Here is an 18,062-nt window from a genome sequence, read left to right as displayed (position 1 = left end):
TTCGGTGTCAATTATTCCCATGTTCTCTCTCTATTTCCGCTAACCACCTTGTTCTTTTCGTTCAGAGACTCAGACACATGTATTGCGCGCAAGAGTGTCTTGGGATCGTGAACACCTTTTCATCACAAATTTAATTTCACTGGCCTTTTGTCGCCGAGACGAATTCAATCGTTAACCCCTTTGCTGGATAGAAATTCTGAATTGAATACATTTTTCGAAGAAGAGCTTCGCTACAAGATAGGATGCTTCTTTGATATCTCCATTCAATTATTTTTTTTCGAGTCTCAGCCACATTTTCTGAGGATTTCTCTCTTCATGAAGCGTATTGTCTAACCTGAATTCTAGGTATTTCTTTCTTAGAAAATACACGAAGACGAAACAAATCCAGTTTTTCGTTGGGTGACTTAAACGAGCTCTCATATAGTTATATCATAAATCTATTATATAAGTGCTTCCACATGTTCCAGAGAACAATGAACTCATAAACTATTCTCATTCTGCCTCTTTCCACATCTTTTGAACTTTTGTTTGTCTCTTGCCTGGCCACCCGTTTGTCGTTTTCACACAAAACATTCCATAATCCGTTAGTATACCGAAACCCAGTTTTTACCCGATTCACACCGATTTTCCAGTTTCGCGTCGAGCTGTGCTGTGTGATGGCAAAAAAATAATCGTTTTTAAACGCTAAAATTCTCGATGTTGTTGTTGGAGATTGTTCTCTAAACAAAAAGTGCACTAGAAACATGATAGTTTTCACATTGATCCCTTTCTTCTTTCTCGCGTTTTTCTGCCATCTTCAAATTCCATTCGTTCCCAGTATCAACAAAATCTTCTTTTCAGATCAAGCAATGTCATACAACTGAACATCGATGGAGAAACAACATGAAAGCAGCTCTATGGCCATGCGCCTGTATGCCACCTGGGATGTCGACAGAGCTACGCCTTCAACAGTCCCAAGGTAATTATTTTCCATTTTGAAACAGATCAAAGAGTGTTCAGAGGTTGTCAATTCTTCTTCCTGGTTACTTGCCATAAGATACAAAAAACAGGTGTCAGGATAATTTGAAAAATAATTTTTGATTGCAACCACTTTAGAACTAGGTATTCGAAAAGAACATAAGAAAAACATGTGATACCTTGGGAAAAGACAGTGAGATAGAAAAGATCCGTCCTTTTTGTAGAATCTTCAATGTCTCAATCAATCGAATTCTACTCGACTGTGTGTCACCGGAAGTGAATTCAATCATTGTCACCGCCAAGCTTCCGGTAATGACAACCAAAACAAACGAAGGAAAATCAGTATTTCAAGTTTCAGCTCTCAAAACGGAGTCGATATTTGCGGAGCAATGAGATCAAAGTGACTCCGAATCACGGTCGCATCGATTTGGATTGTGACATCTCTTTCTGTATTCAGTATCCACACTTCTTGAAACGGAAAGCCAACGTTCTTCAATTATTGATTCAGCGACGGAAAAAGTACAAAAATCGACTGCCTGGGGGTTTCCGAGATCTTGCCGTTGGAAACATCAATCTTACTTATGTGAGTGGCGCTTTTTCAACTAATTGGATCATTCAATTACTCTCTTTTAATTCTTTTCAGATCCTACAACAAGGCGGATTACGCGAAATTCAGTTGAACCCTTCGTCGGAGAACGAAGTTGAATTGAAAGGAGTCGGTGCGTGTGCTGGAAAGGTGTTCCTAACATCGTGTTACTCCCAACCACCTGAAATCGTCGATGATAGAGACAAACACAAGAAGGTTGTTGAGGATTCCGAAGAAGAAACCGAGACAGATTATGATGATGTCGGAGATGATCTTAATGAACTTCCAAGTGGAAGGAGTGGACGGCACAAGGCTTCAACAGAAATTGAAGCTCGGCCTGGTAGAACAAAAGGGAAGAATTTGAAGTATCAGATGAACAAGTTGTTTAATATGTTCCGTCCAGAAGATGTAAGGAATGATTTAGAACTTCTAACTAATAATTCATATTATGATTTCAGCAAGGAAGACGACAAGTTGTAAAAGAAATGCCTTGGGAAGATGATGATCTGGAATCACCGTACGATTCAGGACCAGAAATGTTCAATGATGATGCATCGATAAGAAGCAATCGACGTCCCCAACTCGCACCATTTTTCGATGAGAAGGAGAAAATTGAACATTTGGCAGCAATGTACGAAGTGTCAGACGCAGAAGGAGAACAAGGAGAAAGTGGATGGCATTCGGATCCGGAAAATACAAAAGAAAACAATGGAAGAGGAAGACTGACTCAGAAAGATTCTGTTGGTTCAGGCTATCCGGACCACTCGGTTCATACTCCCGTTCGAACGTCAGGAATGCGCGTTATGACGTCTTCCTTCGATTCTCATTCGATTCCACATTCTTCTACTCTTAACTCTATCAGAAACGATCATGGTGTGCATCGAGGAGTGAGCCTCTCAGAACAACTGTGCGCAATTCTCGGAACCAGCATGTCATCAGAAGGAAAAGAAGCCGTCTGGCTGTGTAATCTTTCAGAATGGCCAGTTTATGCCACATTAGGTGGTCCGGTACCAATTGTTAACTGCCCATCTTTCTCTCAAGTGCGCCAAACGTTGAGTCACGTCATCAATCGAATTCAGAGTTTGTCAGTGAATACTATTGCTCAGTCATCATTCTTTTATGTTTTTTTTTGCAGCTGTCACACGAATTCGTCAAATCCTCCATTGTCCATCGTCGGAATCATCGGAACGGACAAGCTCATCTCACAAGTCGTTAAAGCCTATGTCGAGTGCCTCGCGCATAAATCCCTTGCCAATCTCATCAATCATCTTCGCTTTGTGGTTATTCCGTCGACAAGTTCGCTTTTTTATAAACTGATCGAAGGTAATTCAGAGTTTCCGATCCAACGAAAATTTCGTTTTTATTTTTTAGGAATCGACCCTCAACTTGACAATTTGTGTCGTGACTTATGGGATCGATATGGAGACATGAATCATGCTGAAAAAGCAGCGTTAGCCGCAAAGATCGCTGCCTGGCCAAACACGGTGATGTCATCGAAACTAAACATGCCAATCGGAGAAGCGATGCTGCAACTGACAGCTGATCGCGATTCAGATGGCGGCCGTGTATTTTTGCCGTTCCTCAGCGAAGTTCGTGTTGGAAATCAGCAGTGTGAAATCGAAAACGACGACGATTCGAACAATGTAAACGGATTCGCACAAACAATCGTATCACCAAGAGAAGAATCAGTCGTCTCCAAAGCGGAGGGTTCATCTCCACCTCATTCTCCGCAACTTCGAAACGTCGATGGTCAAGAGCTGAATATGGACTTCTGGCCCAACACACCACCCCAACAGAATACTTTCTACTGCTCTTCCGATTATCCTCCAACCACTTCTAACACGACACCGAATTCGAAGAAGGAAGCTGCCAAAGTTACGATCAAAGCGCATTTTAAAACACTTCTTGTTTCGAGGTCTCCCAGTTCTGGCTCGTTGTGTTTGACGTATCTAAAAGAGAAGAGAAAAGACAAAATGCTACAGAAGCTAGGGATGAAGAAGGGGCAGAAGCAGAAGCCAGAAGAAGGTCCGATTCCATCTCAAGTGTCTTCTATAGGAAGAATGCTCTGTAGTGCCTCTGGAAAGCATAATGAGTTGACCGGTAAGTATTTTTTGTTAATTTAGGTGATGCAAAGACGACTTCATTACTTTTCAGTGATAATCGATGGAAACGCGTATAATGGAATCAGGTACTTCCAAACGTCTCCACAATGGCAGACACATATCAAATCGTTCCCAATCGCATTTCTAACTCCAAACGTCTGTACCGCTTGATCTTCCAATCTTTTCGAGCTTCGAAAATTGTTTTATCCCTCTCTCAACAACCCTTCTCTCATTGTTTCATAATTTAATCTATTTTCAATCTCGTCTTTTTTACTGCTTTGCCTGTATTATATGTAAATCATTTGATCGTCGTATATTTTTCTCTTTTCTTTTGCACCCACGGTTACATTTTCCCTCCCTTTCTTGTCCAATAGCCCTAGAAAAATGCTTTTCGCCCCAGCTTTTCACCTTGAAATATACCGTAAAACCTCTAATAGAACGACACCCGGATCGTCCACTTTGAGCCTATATATCTCATTTCTTTTGAAAGATATCAAAAAGTGGTTAACTAGTAAAATGTTTATCAGGATATCAGTAACATTTTACTAGTTAACCACTTTTTGATATCTTTCACAGAAAATTAGATATATAGGCTCAAAGTGGACGATCCGGGTGTCGTTCTATTAGAGGTTTTACGGTATGCATCTTTTTCCATCGCCAAAGCCTCCAATCAATCATTTGCTTCCTGTTTTCTTTTTTCCCGCATTCCGAGCTTATTTTTTCTTCTTTCAGTTTTTGAATAAATGCTTCAATTTTTATAATCATGATAAAACACTTTTTTTGTTCCCTAGGACCAAGTTTTTATTTTATTTATGTGTCAGGAAAAATGAAAAAAAAACGATTGAAAAATTCAGATCATGGACGATCGACAAGCTAGGATAAGCAGGGAGAATGTGCAACCAGTAGCAGTAAATTTCTTAAAATTTGAAAATGTTATGTTTCTCTGGTAAACGGTTTCCAACCAGATTCGGGAAAATTCCGGATAAGAAATGGCTAGATCTGTTTAGAAAATTGTCCGAATCAGGTTCGGAAGTTAGCTTTCTCGGTCGGATCTGGTCAGAAAATCGCCAGATCTGGTCGGAAAATAAAAAAATATCTTTCCGAATCTGGTTGGAATTTTACTCGAATCTGGTTGGAAAATGCGCGTTCCCGAATCTGGTTGGAAAATTGCCCGAAACTGGTTAGAAACCGATTACCAGAGTTAAAAAAACGACGGGGAATTATTGCGGAAGAGTCTTCGATAAGTAAAATAATAACTGACTTTAAAATTAGAGATTTTCGGTTGTTACATTTTTAGAAAGTAAAATTCAAGGTATATTTTGTCAGCAAAAAGTTAGAGGCGCCAGAGCAAACTACCGTATTTGTTGAAGCCTATTCTGAAAATTATTCTCGTTTTTTCTCAATTTCTCAAATAACGATTTTCACCGCTTTTCCGATGTAAATCATTTAAAAAAACGATGAAAATCGTCGAAACGTTGAAAAAATAGGAGAATGCTATTTATTTAAAAAAAGGCCGAAAAGATACAGTAGTTCGCTCTTGTGCTTTTAATATAAATTCAAAGAGAATCCGCTCTCAAACTTTTTTCACACTGTCTTCCTTCTTGAAAAATAACTGGATTCTTTGTCCTACTGTAGGAAAGTTAAAATCTATTTTTCCAGAATCCTAATGGACGAATCTCAGAAACTCCGTTCACCCGAAGGCCGCCCATCGTTAGCAAGGTAAGATTAACATGATAAAAATTGATAAATGAATGATAATACCACCACTAGTCAGTAATAAATAGACCATTAGATAAACATCGGGTCCCTTGAATAGTCTTCAGATGTCCATTCCACTTGCGGAGAGCAAATGCGCTCTGTTGAGAGGTCTAGTGCAATGCCATGACAATAGTACGTATGCTTGGTGAATAGACGAGAGACACAGAGTGTTCCCCGGAACAGTGCGCCTCCTTATTATTGTGCAATTAACATTAAAGAAAAATCGATTGTACCGACTTGGAATGATTATTTGATAACTAACCAATTCTGTTTTTGGGGTCAAAATTAGTTTTGAATTTTTTTTTTCTTTCTTCAACCGCATTCAAATCTTTTCGATTAATTAAAGTAAACGATTTTTTCCACAGTACTGTCGTTATTCCAGGTAGACGGCCGTGCTCGGATCTTACGGCCACTTCGTGTGGTTACGATGCAGTCCAATCAACAACATCCGACTACATCTGCCGCAAATGGAACTCCCGGAACCACAACAGCCCAGAGACCTTCATCTGGCGGAATACCACATTCCCAATCGATGCCGGTACTCCAGGCGGGTGTCAGAACGTTGCAACCAAACATTCAACAGCCTGCTGCTAGACCAATTCTGACGCTACCATCAAATACGACCGAAAAGAATGCGGTTCCGTTGCTCCAATGGGTGGATGCTTTGAGAAAAAAATTGGTGCTGCTGCGAGCAAAGTCGCAGGCTGCGATGGAGGATTCTTTGAAGGAGGTGTTAACAGAGGAAGAGATTTTGAAAACAAGAGAAGCGCTAACGGAGGTGGCGAATATCTATCATGATATGAATCGAACGGCGACAGTCAAATGCCGGTTGAATGCGATTTTCGACAAAAGAGGATTCTATAAATCTGTGGAGAATTCTTTGCAAGTAAGTGTTCTAATTATAATCGAAAAAAAAACATTGTTAAACAGCGATTGCTCAAAAATCAAACAGTTTATTCATAATCAAAGCTGGCCTGCGCCTAAAACTTATACCGTGAAATCTGTATTAAAAGGGACGACACTTCCATTCTTCCATGTTACCTCCGGAGGGCCCTTCTATTACAGGAGCCCTGAACTTTATTCACTGAAAGCGTACGGAAATTTTCAATTTCAAATAACACGTTTTGATGGAGCTCTTGGTATCCATTGGTATTTTTTTTCGGGCGACTTTTTGGGATTTGTCACAAAAATCACTTTATGTGAAATTCTTCGTAGAAATATGTAAAGAAATCATGCGTTATCAATCTCTATTAATGGTAAAATTGCGAAAAACTGAAATTTTCCATGAGTACGCCATCTTTCGAATGGAAATAAAATACTTTCTGCCACTAAAATTTTTTCACAATATTTACAGCCAGTTTGGCTGAAATGTACTATTTTCGGCTAACTTTTCTGAGATTTTCATTATGATTTCCTTTTAGTAAAAGTCTTAAGTTACTGGAAACAACAAAAATTTTGAGCGTTTCAGCCACCCATCTCTTTTACTGTGCATTTTTCTGCCGCCCACTTTTGTTTATTGCTCTTTCCTTCTTTTGTGTAAGAATTTCAGTAAAAACATTTTCATATTTGAATTCTACGCAGTCGATTACATAAGGAGTCAAATTTTCATATCGATCCTTCTTTTCTAGCCATAGTTACAACCAATCAAAAATCCAAAACCCCCCGCGGAGAAAAAAATAGGCTCCGCCCCTTGTGCTGTGGTCGCTAAATATGAATCATTCAAAATTATTCATTCATATTTTAGACAACTCGCTAATTATAAAAGAACATTTATTTTCAGGATCTGAAAGTTCAAGACATCAATGCATATGCACTATACGACAGAATGCAAGAATCATTGGACGAAAGGACTGCCATTGATGTGAGTCTATTCGTTTTCACCAGTTTTCCTCTAATCAAAGCTAAAAAATTCCAGAAAAATATCCTCTGTTTAAATGAAACTTTCCGGAGAAACCCTGCCGTTCAACCTCGCTCAACCATCTTTTCTGCTCCACCACCGATCAAATTTTCAAAGCATTTAGAAGACGCAAATAAAGGATTCTTATTAGCAATTGATGCAGTTATAAACAGGACAAGAGGCGAACCAATGTCCTGGAAATTCAAAAGAATCAGTCATAGATGCTTTAGAAATGCGAAAAGTCTAGTTGAAGTGAGTTTCACATGTTATAAATTTTCAAAATACTAAAAATCTCCGATCTCAGGTCCAATATGCTACCCGACGCCCGACGGCTGAAAAAGACTTCGTGACGTGTATGAAAGCTCTTCTAATTCTGAGATTCGGAATTCTGGAGGATTTGATTATTGGAGGAGAGGATGAGACACTATACGACACAGAGAAAATCTATCCGTCGAAGCGAAAAGTGTATAAGGAGTTTACGAATTCAGCAAAAGAGATCATACTCGGCTCACCAGTCACTAAATTTACGTAAGTAGTTTGGAATTTAAAAAAAAACAATATTTTAGTTCCTCTGGAGAGATTTTGGGATATTCTCCAGCCGGTTTCTGTAATTCAAAGTGATTGTATCTTGTGAATAACAATAACTAGAAGCTCTGTGAACAAAAACTACAAATCTGCTTTTCTGGTTTCTTGCCAACAATAGCTAATTCACATTCTGGTTTAACTAATTCTAAAATTGACCTAGAAATCCAAAATTAACGTGAAAATTACAAAATTGACCGAGAAATTCGAAATTGGGGCACTTATGGCCTAGAAATATAAAATTGGGTCATTGATGTCCTAGAAATCCAAACTTCAGTAATTTATGGCCTGGAAATCCAAAATTAGGCCTATCCTTGCCAAGAATTCTCAAAATCAAATAGTTTTGAACCTTCCGAATTTTTTTCAAAAGAAATCCAATTCTTGAATATTCACAATTCTTTAATATCTGGAATTTTCTCACTTTTCGAAAAATCTCTTCTATATGGTTTTGAATGTTTTCCTTTTCACAACAGTCCAACAAACGTGTTTTCGTTTAAAAAGTCCTAGAAAATAGTGACTGAAGAGCCCAGACCTTTTCCAAAATCTCAAGATTTTCATTCATTATCTTTTAATAACTTTTATCCAAATATCCTCTTAAAATGATCCTGAAAAGCACTTTTTAGTCAAAATGTTCGATTTTTTCCAGACAGCCAGGCAATGTGGTCCAATGCAACAACTACATACAAATGTATGTGAACTGTTTTACGAAAAAATGCGCCTTCTGCAAGTGAGTTCCCCCTTTTTATCACTGAATCCTGAATCCGAATTTTGCAGAAAATATCTCCGTCAATTCATGCCTCCAACTTATGTAACAAGGGAACTAGAGCCACTGTTTTGTCATAAATTATGTCTTCTCTCCCAAGTCCCATAGATTTTTTTTTTGTCTTTTCAGTATATTCATTTTGTAGTTCAGTTGTCATAGTTTCACAGTCACAGCTTCACTTTTCAGCCGCTTTATCATTTTCTAAATTCCCCCTCAGTTTTTTTTGCTTTGTGTTGGTTTCGAATTGCCCTTTCTCAAATCTTCCATCTCCTATACGTGAGTATTTCGAGTTCTTTCAGGTCTTGCCAGGGTTCATCAACGTTTCTTTCATCCAATTTTCCTCTTTTTGCTCCTTGTTATAATAAATGACTATTCATCTAATACAGAAGCCATGTATTTACATCGTGTTTACTCTCTGTGCTCCCCCTTTTGTTTCAATCTGTGTTGCGTCCAGCCGGGACTGTGTACGGACACATGTCTCATTCCGTTTTTTTTCATTTCATTTTGCAATTCTTCTTCCCCTTTTCCCTTCTAGCTATTTCAAATATTGAAAATGTCGCATGGAATGACGTTTTTTTTCTGTAAAAAGCAAGAGGAGCCGCCTGTTATCAAAAGTGACAAGAAAGTACGAAAATCGAATGCAAACAAGGTCGAAGAAGACGTCGTTTATTCCAATTTGATGTCCTCCGCCCTTCTTCTCCTTCTCTCTGCTCCCTCACTTCTATTCTCTCATCTGTTTTCGGCAGATCAATGTGGTTGAGGGAGAGACGACGAATATCTGCGTCTCCTTGAAATTTATACTCTCTAGGTTTTGGTCCGTGAGGCTCTCTGGTTACGTTGAAAGCTGTTGGGGTCCACGGGCATGCAGTTTCGAACATTCCTTTGGTTTTATTTTTGAGGTCGTTTTCTAATAACACTATTGATAATTTGATAATTTGAGGTGTTCCATTACGGATAATTATAGACTTTTGAGTGGTTATGGATTTAGCAGGTGATAATAATAGTTATTGGGAAAAATATTTGTTTATTGTGAAACATTTTTGGTCCCTGTTTTTTCCTAAATCGTGAGGACCGGTATTATTTCTTGATCTCAAAAATTCTGATCCAGAATGATTCTTTCAGAAGCCTTGAATCAAATGTAATTTTTTTACCAACTTTCGTGCTTCCAAGTTAACTATGTCTAAATATATTCCCGATTTTATCAGTTGTAACAAGTTCTTGAAACTTGATTTTTCCATGGAGACCGCACCAAGATTTCTCAAAGTTTATCACCTTTTTTTCTCACACTTTCCCTCTGGTTTTATCATCTTTGAGTCTTCAATTGAGGCTCGTTTTGTGTCAAGTCCTAGGAAAACAACAGATGATTCGATATTAGAAACGTGACACAATTTTGGTCTTATAGAAAAAAGAACATTGAACTGGTGAGAAAAGAGCGGAAGAATAAGAAGTCCAATTTAATAGGCTCAATTTTAATTTTCAAGACCTCGAAAGCCAAAAACTATGAAGAAAAAAACAACATTTTTCGTCTTTTATAAGAAACTTTATTCCGATTTTTCGAATTCCTAAATTTCTTAGTTTTCGAATTTCCGGATTTACGAAATTCGGATTTTTTGATTTTTGGATACTTCGAGCTCCGAATTTTTGTAAATCCAAACTTTTGAGTTTCTGAACTTTTTAGGTTTCAGTTTTCTAAATCCTTGAACTTCTGAATTCCTGAATTTCTGAATTTCCGAATTCCCAAATCTCTGAATTTCTGAAATCTGAAATTCTGAATTTCTGAACTTCCGAATTTCCGAAACTCTGATCTTCCGTATTTCTGAATTACTGAATTTCTGAATTCCTAAAATTTGGAATTCTTGAATTTTTAAATTCCTGATTTTATGTATATTCAGATCTTTGCTGGATGTTTTTGTGGTACGACGGATTAGAGATTTCCTAGAGTGAAACAAAATGAAATTTTCCTAAATAAACATTGTTCCAAATTGAAAACTGTGATCGGTCCTACCATCGATATTTTATAAAATCTGAAACTAAAACAAAGTCCCATTTTACAATTAAAATGTTTTCTGTATAAAAATTAATGCTTGATATCGTATGAAACTTAGAAATTCTTACTATTAGGCTTAAATTTCTATGGTCTCACAGTCTTAAAATTGATTTGTTTTTATTTTCTAGAATTTCCTATTAAAAGTCCAAATTTCATTCGTTGTTTTCCTATTTTCTAAAATTCCAAAAACTAATAAAATGATTTCATTCAGATTCCAGAGCATTGTTTATTGTTTTTAAGACATTTCTACAATAAATAGCCTTCCAGATCTTACATATAAAATTGAAAAATCAATTTCATATATTTTCATGAAACTGACCTACATATAATACTCTGTTTCATGTAATACCTTCTCGTCACCTATGTGTTAATCTCTCTTTCGTTTACTTACTGTTCTTCTTTTTCTTTTCTTTTTCATCTATTTTCCCGCTTCTTCTTCTTATTTCAATTGTTTGCTCTTTCTTTGGGCCCCTACCGCCGATGGCTCTACTCGACCGTTTCACCCGCCGAGACACTACTTTTCTCTCTCAAGCTTTTTCTTTTTATCTCACTCTTTGACTCGTTTCAGGTTATGCCGTTCGAAATCAGTGGAACATAATTTTGGGATAACAAGAAGTAAGCAGAAATCAAATTAATACAAGATGGTGTTGGCCGCTGTACTTTCCATGCTACGCTATGTAGCTGGAAGTGACGACCGAGATTTTGTGGATCGACTTCACTCGTACTTCACATGCAATTTACTCATCGGTCTTGCAGTATTAGTCTCCTTTAAAGTACAGTAGCTCACTTATAACTTTTTATATCAGTGGATTTACAGCAATTTGGTGGCAAACCTGTAGAATGTCTAGTTCCAGACATCTTTAGTAGTAGTTGGGAACAATATGCCGAAAATTACTGTTGGGCAAGTGATACGTATTATGTGCCAACGAATGAACCGGTTGCCGGTCTGCATACCGATGAAAAACGGCAGAGGAAGATAAGTTATTATCAATGGGTGCCATTTTTCTTGTTGCTCGAAGCTGCTTGTTTCCGATTGCCAAGTCTTTTATGGAAGTATTTGGCTGGTCATTCTGGTGAGATTTTCTGATTCGTACAAACAGAAAAACGATGTGACAAACATCACTTTCAAAAGCTGTTTACTCAATAGAAACCTTGTTAACAAGCTAGAAAATATTTGTATTATATATTTTGATGAATGACTCATTTCAGGAATCAAAATCAATGAAATCGTCAAACTGTCATCTGACCCAAACAACATCAAACCTGACATCAAAAGAGCCAACATCAAATCTCTCACCGTTCATCTTCAAGGAGCTCTTCGATTTCATCGACGTCTTCAAAAGAAACAAATCCGACCACATCGTTTTCTATGGCTCTTCAACCTACCGTACTCTGCATTCTTCGTCACCGCAATGTATCTTTGTACCAAATTCTTTTACCTTGCCAATGTCTGTCTTCAACTGCTTTTTATGAATCGCTTCCTCGAAACAGACAAATACAAGTGGTATGGATTCGGAGCTCTGGTTGATTTGCTCAATGGCACTACTTGGGAGCAATCAGGAATGTTTCCAAGAGTTTCACTTTGTGATTTTGATGTTAGAGTGATGGGAAACATGCAAGAACATACCATACAATGCGTATTGGTAATCAACATTTTCAACGAGAAGATCTTCATTTTGTTATGGTTTTGGTATTTGGCTCTTCTTGTTTTTACATTCGGATCGTTTGCCTACTGGTTGATTGTTTCTTTGTGGGGTCATCTGAATAGAAGATTCATCATAAGACACCTGGAAATGAGTGACATCGCATTTGATTCATCAGGTGAGCCACCTTAAATACTCTAAAAGAACGCCGCCCAAACTTTTGACTTTGTTTATCTTGATCCCTGTAAAATGTATCAAAAGGTACTCAACAGACAAAATTGTTTTGATGTTATGATAAGTATTCGACCATTGGACCACTTTTTGACATCTTTTACAGAAAATGAGATATGTGGACTCAAAGTTGAACCTTTAGGTGGCGTTCTATTACAGTTTACGGTAATTCAAACTCTTCAAAAACTGAAATCAAGTCTTAAATTTTTAGAAGAAGGAGTTTACGACAAAGTGAAACGGTTCATCGATAACTATCTAAAAAGTGACGGAGTATTTGTGATTCGAATGATGACACTGCAATCTGGAGTTATATTTGGAACGGATCTAGTTCAAGAACTTTGGAGAAATTTCCACGGAACAGAACCTCAATTGAAACGAAGTAACTCTGCTCCGAAAATCGAGGAAAGAGAAACCTGGTGGCCTGCTCCTCCCACTCTTGTGAATCCGATCAATCCCTGGAGATATACAGATCAAAATCAGGCGAATGCGTTGAGATGGAGAAGAGCTCTGGGAGCCAATGTGGATAATACCATTGCAACTCAGGATTTGATGGAAAAGTTGTTGCCAGAGAACGCGCATATGAGACCTCCAGATGATGAATTGCTGTGAGTTTTTTTTTGAGGATTTAGAAAACTAGTAAATTGCTTAACCGCATAACATTGCAGAAGAATGAGTATTAATGCATTTGCTCACGACCATGAGCATAATCGAGACAATCATTGTAAGAAAATTGTCATAGAATGAATGTTGTGTTTTGGTTTGTAACAAAAAATATGTGTTGATTTTATGGATTCGTTATGTTCTGAAAACTAGCATGTTCATATTAATCTGTAATAGAAGGACCTCCACACTGTCAAGTTGAGAAAATTTAACTCGGTTTCTATGCAAGATATCGAAAATGTGTCAACTGATAAAATGTTTGTGATATTATGATGAACATTTTATCCGTTGATAACTTTTTCATATCTTCTACAGAAACCAAGATAAATTGGCTCAAAGTTAAAAGTTAGAGGGCTCTTTTATTACAGGGTTCGCAGTAACTTGGTCGTTATTTGAATGCAAACTTGTCTTGCATGATTCTTTTTCAAATTATTTCCATTTTTAATATTTCAGAAGACGTTACCCTATTGCGGTTAAGGCGTCGTACATTGACGATGATTCGAACTCAACAAAGAGCAATCAGAAGAACCAAAACCAGAATCAAGATGACCAACGTCAATCAAATCAGTATTCAAATCAACCTCAATTTCAAAATTCCAATTCAAATTCCAACCAATATTCAACATTTTACCGATCCTCCAGTCTCTCCCGAGGTCCTGATAGTCGTCCAGTTTCTACAGCAACTGATAACGGAGATCAATCCAAAAAACCTCCAATGAGCACATTCAAATAGAAAATGTTCCCTTCTCCAATGCAGTTTTAAATTAGAACTTTAATTTCCCCATGACCCAGTTTAATTTTTTTTTGATCTACAAAAACAGGACAGTCTGTAGTTAGGCAGTCTTAACGCTACCTCTTTTCTTCTTTTAGTGCAGTGCCTTTTTTTTGTATTCCAATACCTCTTTCAATTCTCCCCGGTTCTGTACATAATCCCCCATTTTTCACCAATTGCATATCTCTTTAACAATTCACTTGTATAATTAAAAACCAAACTTATGCATAATGAACTGAACACATCCATCATAATATAATTAATGTCATTATTAAATTGTTTACTNTCCTTGGAGGGACTTGGCAAATCCGACACGTTGGGATCCAACATCGTAGATCTGAAAACTCATCAATGATTCTTTTCAAGAAAACTCTCTACTGAAACTCACGTTGCAGTATTGACGGATGAATGGATCACCAAGAATCCACGATGGTCCGAAGCCTCCGCTGCTGAATGGGAAGATGGCGAAGATGCAGTTGCTGCTGCCATCTCCAAGTGGAATAATGGTGTTGGAGGAATCAATGTTATAAACTTGGTTTCCAATGGTGATGTCGACGGTTCCGATCTTGGCGTTACATGGGATAATGTACACACCGTAGTCGTCTCTCCAGGTGGCTCCGACAGCATCGGCGAGTCCAGAGACGTAGGCCTTCGGTCCTCCGATAAGGGAAGTTCCGGTGTCGGAGATAACTTGCCATCCCTTGGAGGCACGGTAGCTTCCAGAAGCGATAGCACTCATTTTGAATTGGTAATAAGTGGCAGAGGAGAGTGGTTGGTAAGCAATAACTGGTCCGCAGTTAGTCGAATCGATTCCTCCGTATGTGTAAACTCCTCCTTTGACTCCGTTTTGATCTCCTTCATGCTCAAGGAAGACAGTGAAAACTGGAAGGTCAACAAGGTTTTGGTTGATGGCATTGATGAATGGAGGAGTGACTTGGTCAACGGCAATTGACTTGAAGGCAAGTCCGAGGATTCCATCAAGTGGTTGTCCCTCGAAGAAGGCAGCAAGAGATGTGGCTTGACCGAAGACGGTGTTTGGAACAGCGAGTTGTGGCTCTCCGATCCCTCCGAAAGTCATAGTGTCCTGTCCAAGGAATCCTCTGGCAGATCCAGTTCCGTATTCAATGATGAATGCTCTTCCGTTGGTTGGTAGGTTGACGACTTGGAAGCGTCGAATTTGGCTTGGAGAAGGCACGAGTCGGTGTAGTTTGGTCCAGCCCCACAGCAGGCTTGGTCATCGCATTCGAATTGGCAGAGAACTACAAATGAGTCAGTTTGTTCAACAGTATGTTACTCTTATCTACTGGTGACCTATAAATGTGGCAACTGTGCTTGAAATGGCTAAAAATAGACGTCACTACAGAAAAATATTCCGGATATGGACAAATTAGTGATGTAATATTAAAAAGTACTATTTTAAAATAGATTCTAATGTCGAGCAATTTTATTGCAGTTTTATTTTATTGCGTTGGTTCTTCATATGAAATTTTGTAGACCAACTCATAGCTCCCAAGAAACTCACTTCCATGGCAAGTTGGAACCGCTGAGCAGTTCTCTGGCTTGGTTCCACAGGTGATATCCGGAATCCAAAGGTTCGATGATCCAGTATCAAGGATAACCTTAATTGCTGTTGTGGAGTTCCAATGGTGATGTTTCCGACGTATGCCTCGTCTTCATAATCGTTCACATATTGTCCAGCGGATGCGGCATTGGACTGTTTACTCATCATAAAACGACGGACCTCACGATCCTTACGGTATTGAACCCATCTTCCCTCACGAATCAGACGGTTTCTGTATGGCTCGATCTTGACGAGTGGAACTTGAACAACAGCCGCCAGAGCGGATGCCACGAGGGCAGCCAACAAGATGAGGTTTCTCATCCCTGAAAAAATTGAATAGAAGCGAAACCGGAACACATAAAAAGAGAGCGAGAAAGTGAAATGAGTTGATGCTGAACTAAAATGAATTGTTGCATAACGAAAAAAGGAATCAGTGGTTATCTAAATTAATATAAAGAAGGAGGCATTGACGCGAAGAAACTACTCTGATAAGAGCTTGTAATGTGGATGATAAGAGATTATTCCGGTGTCTTACAAAGTACACCAAAACGAGGAGTCAGTTCTGATTCCAAAAATACTAAAATGATATCAATTTCTAATACAATTAAATCTTTATTCAGCAATTTAATGTAAATGAGCAGAGAATCCCATTCTCTGATTCCCCATGTCGTACAACGAGCAGTATTCCCGATGAAACGGATCACCAAGCACCCATGATGGTCCGAACCCATTGTTCGAAAGTGGGAGAATAGTGAACATACAAATGTAGCCAGTCTTGTTGGCTGAAATATTTTAATTTTTTTAAACGTTAAAAATTTCAACATACGATAAGGAACGATCAAGTTTTCAGCTGTAACCGGGTAGATGGTACCTCCAATTGTGAAGTTCACCATTTGAGTGGCGACTTTTGGCTCGCAAGGAATCCAATAAGTGTCCGTATACTTATCCCACTGAAAAAATAACGTTTTTCAACACTGAAAACACTACTAATACTTTAGCTCCAACTGCATCTGCAATTCCAGCAATGACTCCAGCCGGTCCCTGGATAAATGAATTTGCCGTATCTGCCAAAGCAGTCCATCCTTTGTTTGCGTAGTAGTTTCCAGCAGAAACCAGTGTCAGCTGAATTTTGTAGAAATTCCGATTTTTCGATCAGTAGATTATAGTTTCTTACATAGAACTGATAAGACGAATACGTGGTCAGTGGGTGATACTCATTCACTGGTTTACAGTTTAGCATGTCGCGTCCTCCATAAGTGATTTGGCCACCTCCATTCGGTCCTTTTTCAAGATAAACGTGGAATAGAGGAGATACGATATTCTGAAAAAAATACAATGGGAAAGGACTTTTGATTTAAAAGTACATTTCTGTATGCATTGACAAATGGAGGAACAATTCCTTGTTGAGCGTTTTCTTGAAATCCAAGTCCCATGATACCATCGATATTTGTCTGAAAACAGTAATAGATGTTTGAATGCGTTATGGGCGGTAACAGGAATGAGAACTTGGGGAATGAGTACTGCTACACTTGAGAACAGCTACGTTTAAGAACTGCTACATATACTTTTTTTTAATTCTTGTAAACTTGGTAACGAGCTGGTTTCGAATCTTTCCCAAGAAGATGGAACATGAACTACATATTAGGACCATTGATCTCATTTGTAGTAGTTCTTGTTTTACCCAGTTTATTCAACTGTCATTCAGCAGCTTTTCATCAGTGCCCATTCACCTGTTTTGTAGAAATTTTAATACGTTACAGTTCTCGAGTGTAGCAGTTCTCATTCTCCTAGTTCTCATTTCTGGTACTATCCAACCTGTTCAAGGAATGTTGGGATGCACACAGATTGACCGACAACTGTTCCAGGAACTACCAACTGATTGTCTGACTGTGAACCGAACCGGACGACATCGTATCCGAGAAGTCCACTGACACTGTCCACGCCGTACTGAAAATAATAATTTACAAATTTGGGAGCAAGAAAAGTCTAACATCAAAGCGGAAAGCTTTTCCAAACTTGATATACGAAGTGGACTTTGAATAATCGAATTTCCGTTGAGTTGTGCAAGATGCTGTAGTGTTTGGACCACCGGGAACACAGTAACCTAAATTTTCAAAACCTGTTAATTCATACTTCTGCAAATTAAACCTACTTCCATAACAAGTATCGGATTGGGCAGTAGGTCTACCACACGACAAGGGCTGTGATCCACAAGACGAGTCGGGTATCCAGAAGTTTGAAGAGCCTGTATCCATGACAACTCGAAACTCCTGTTGTGGTGTTCCCACGGTAATTTTTCCAACATATCCGGCAGTTTCATAATCATAGACGCCTCCAGAATATGATTGGCTTCTGACGCTGTCTTGATATGTTTGATAGTCTTTCCATTTTCCTTCTCTCATAAGTTTGAATCTCAATGATTCAATTCTTGTGAGAGGAATCTGGATCAACGAATTGACCAACAAAAAGCAGGACAGTGTGAACAAAATTTGATACAAAATCA

At 38.4% G+C, this 18,062-nt stretch overlaps 4 protein-coding genes across 4 annotated transcripts; 3 read left to right on the top strand and 1 right to left on the bottom strand.

Annotated features, from left to right (window-relative positions):
• Positions 1-869: 869 nt before the first annotated feature.
• Positions 870-3,816, top strand: Cbr-tag-232 (the record flags this gene model as incomplete). Its single annotated transcript, XM_045237973.1, has 6 exons — positions 870-958; positions 1,182-1,266; positions 1,316-1,951; positions 2,002-2,627; positions 2,679-3,643; positions 3,698-3,816. 6 exons carry the CDS (start codon positions 870-872, stop codon positions 3,814-3,816), a joined length of 2,520 nt encoding a protein of 839 aa, XP_045096721.1.
• A 686-nt stretch (positions 3,817-4,502) lies between these two features.
• Cbr-mdt-27 lies at positions 4,503-8,753 on the top strand (the record flags this gene model as incomplete). Its single annotated transcript, XM_002637461.1, has 8 exons — positions 4,503-4,553; positions 5,305-5,364; positions 5,786-6,289; positions 7,184-7,264; positions 7,319-7,552; positions 7,605-7,828; positions 8,529-8,609; positions 8,657-8,753. 8 exons carry the CDS (start codon positions 4,503-4,505, stop codon positions 8,751-8,753), a joined length of 1,332 nt encoding a protein of 443 aa, XP_002637507.1.
• Positions 8,754-11,333: 2,580 nt separating this feature from the next.
• Cbr-inx-10 lies at positions 11,334-13,959 on the top strand (the record flags this gene model as incomplete). Its single annotated transcript, XM_002637460.1, has 5 exons — positions 11,334-11,465; positions 11,510-11,765; positions 11,902-12,513; positions 12,778-13,171; positions 13,680-13,959. 5 exons carry the CDS (start codon positions 11,334-11,336, stop codon positions 13,957-13,959), a joined length of 1,674 nt encoding a protein of 557 aa, XP_002637506.1.
• Positions 13,960-14,278: 319 nt separating this feature from the next.
• Cbr-asp-2 lies at positions 14,279-17,967 on the bottom strand (the record flags this gene model as incomplete). The annotated part of the gene is given in 10 exon segments (XM_002637459.1): positions 14,279-14,335; positions 14,387-15,145; positions 15,148-15,257; positions 15,521-15,620; positions 15,623-15,882; positions 16,561-16,681; positions 16,734-16,880; positions 16,924-17,010; positions 17,402-17,492; positions 17,585-17,967. Coding segments are annotated over 10 exon segments (2,115 nt in total), but the record flags the coding sequence as incomplete, so codon positions are not given.
• Positions 17,968-18,062: the final 95 nt, after the last annotated feature.

The sequence above is a fragment of the Caenorhabditis briggsae genome, assembly GCF_000004555.2.
Source record: "Caenorhabditis briggsae complete genome, chrV, whole genome shotgun sequence".
In the NCBI taxonomy this organism is placed as follows: domain Eukaryota; kingdom Metazoa; phylum Nematoda; class Chromadorea; order Rhabditida; family Rhabditidae; genus Caenorhabditis; species Caenorhabditis briggsae.
This window is presented reverse-complemented; position numbering and strand designations above follow the sequence as displayed.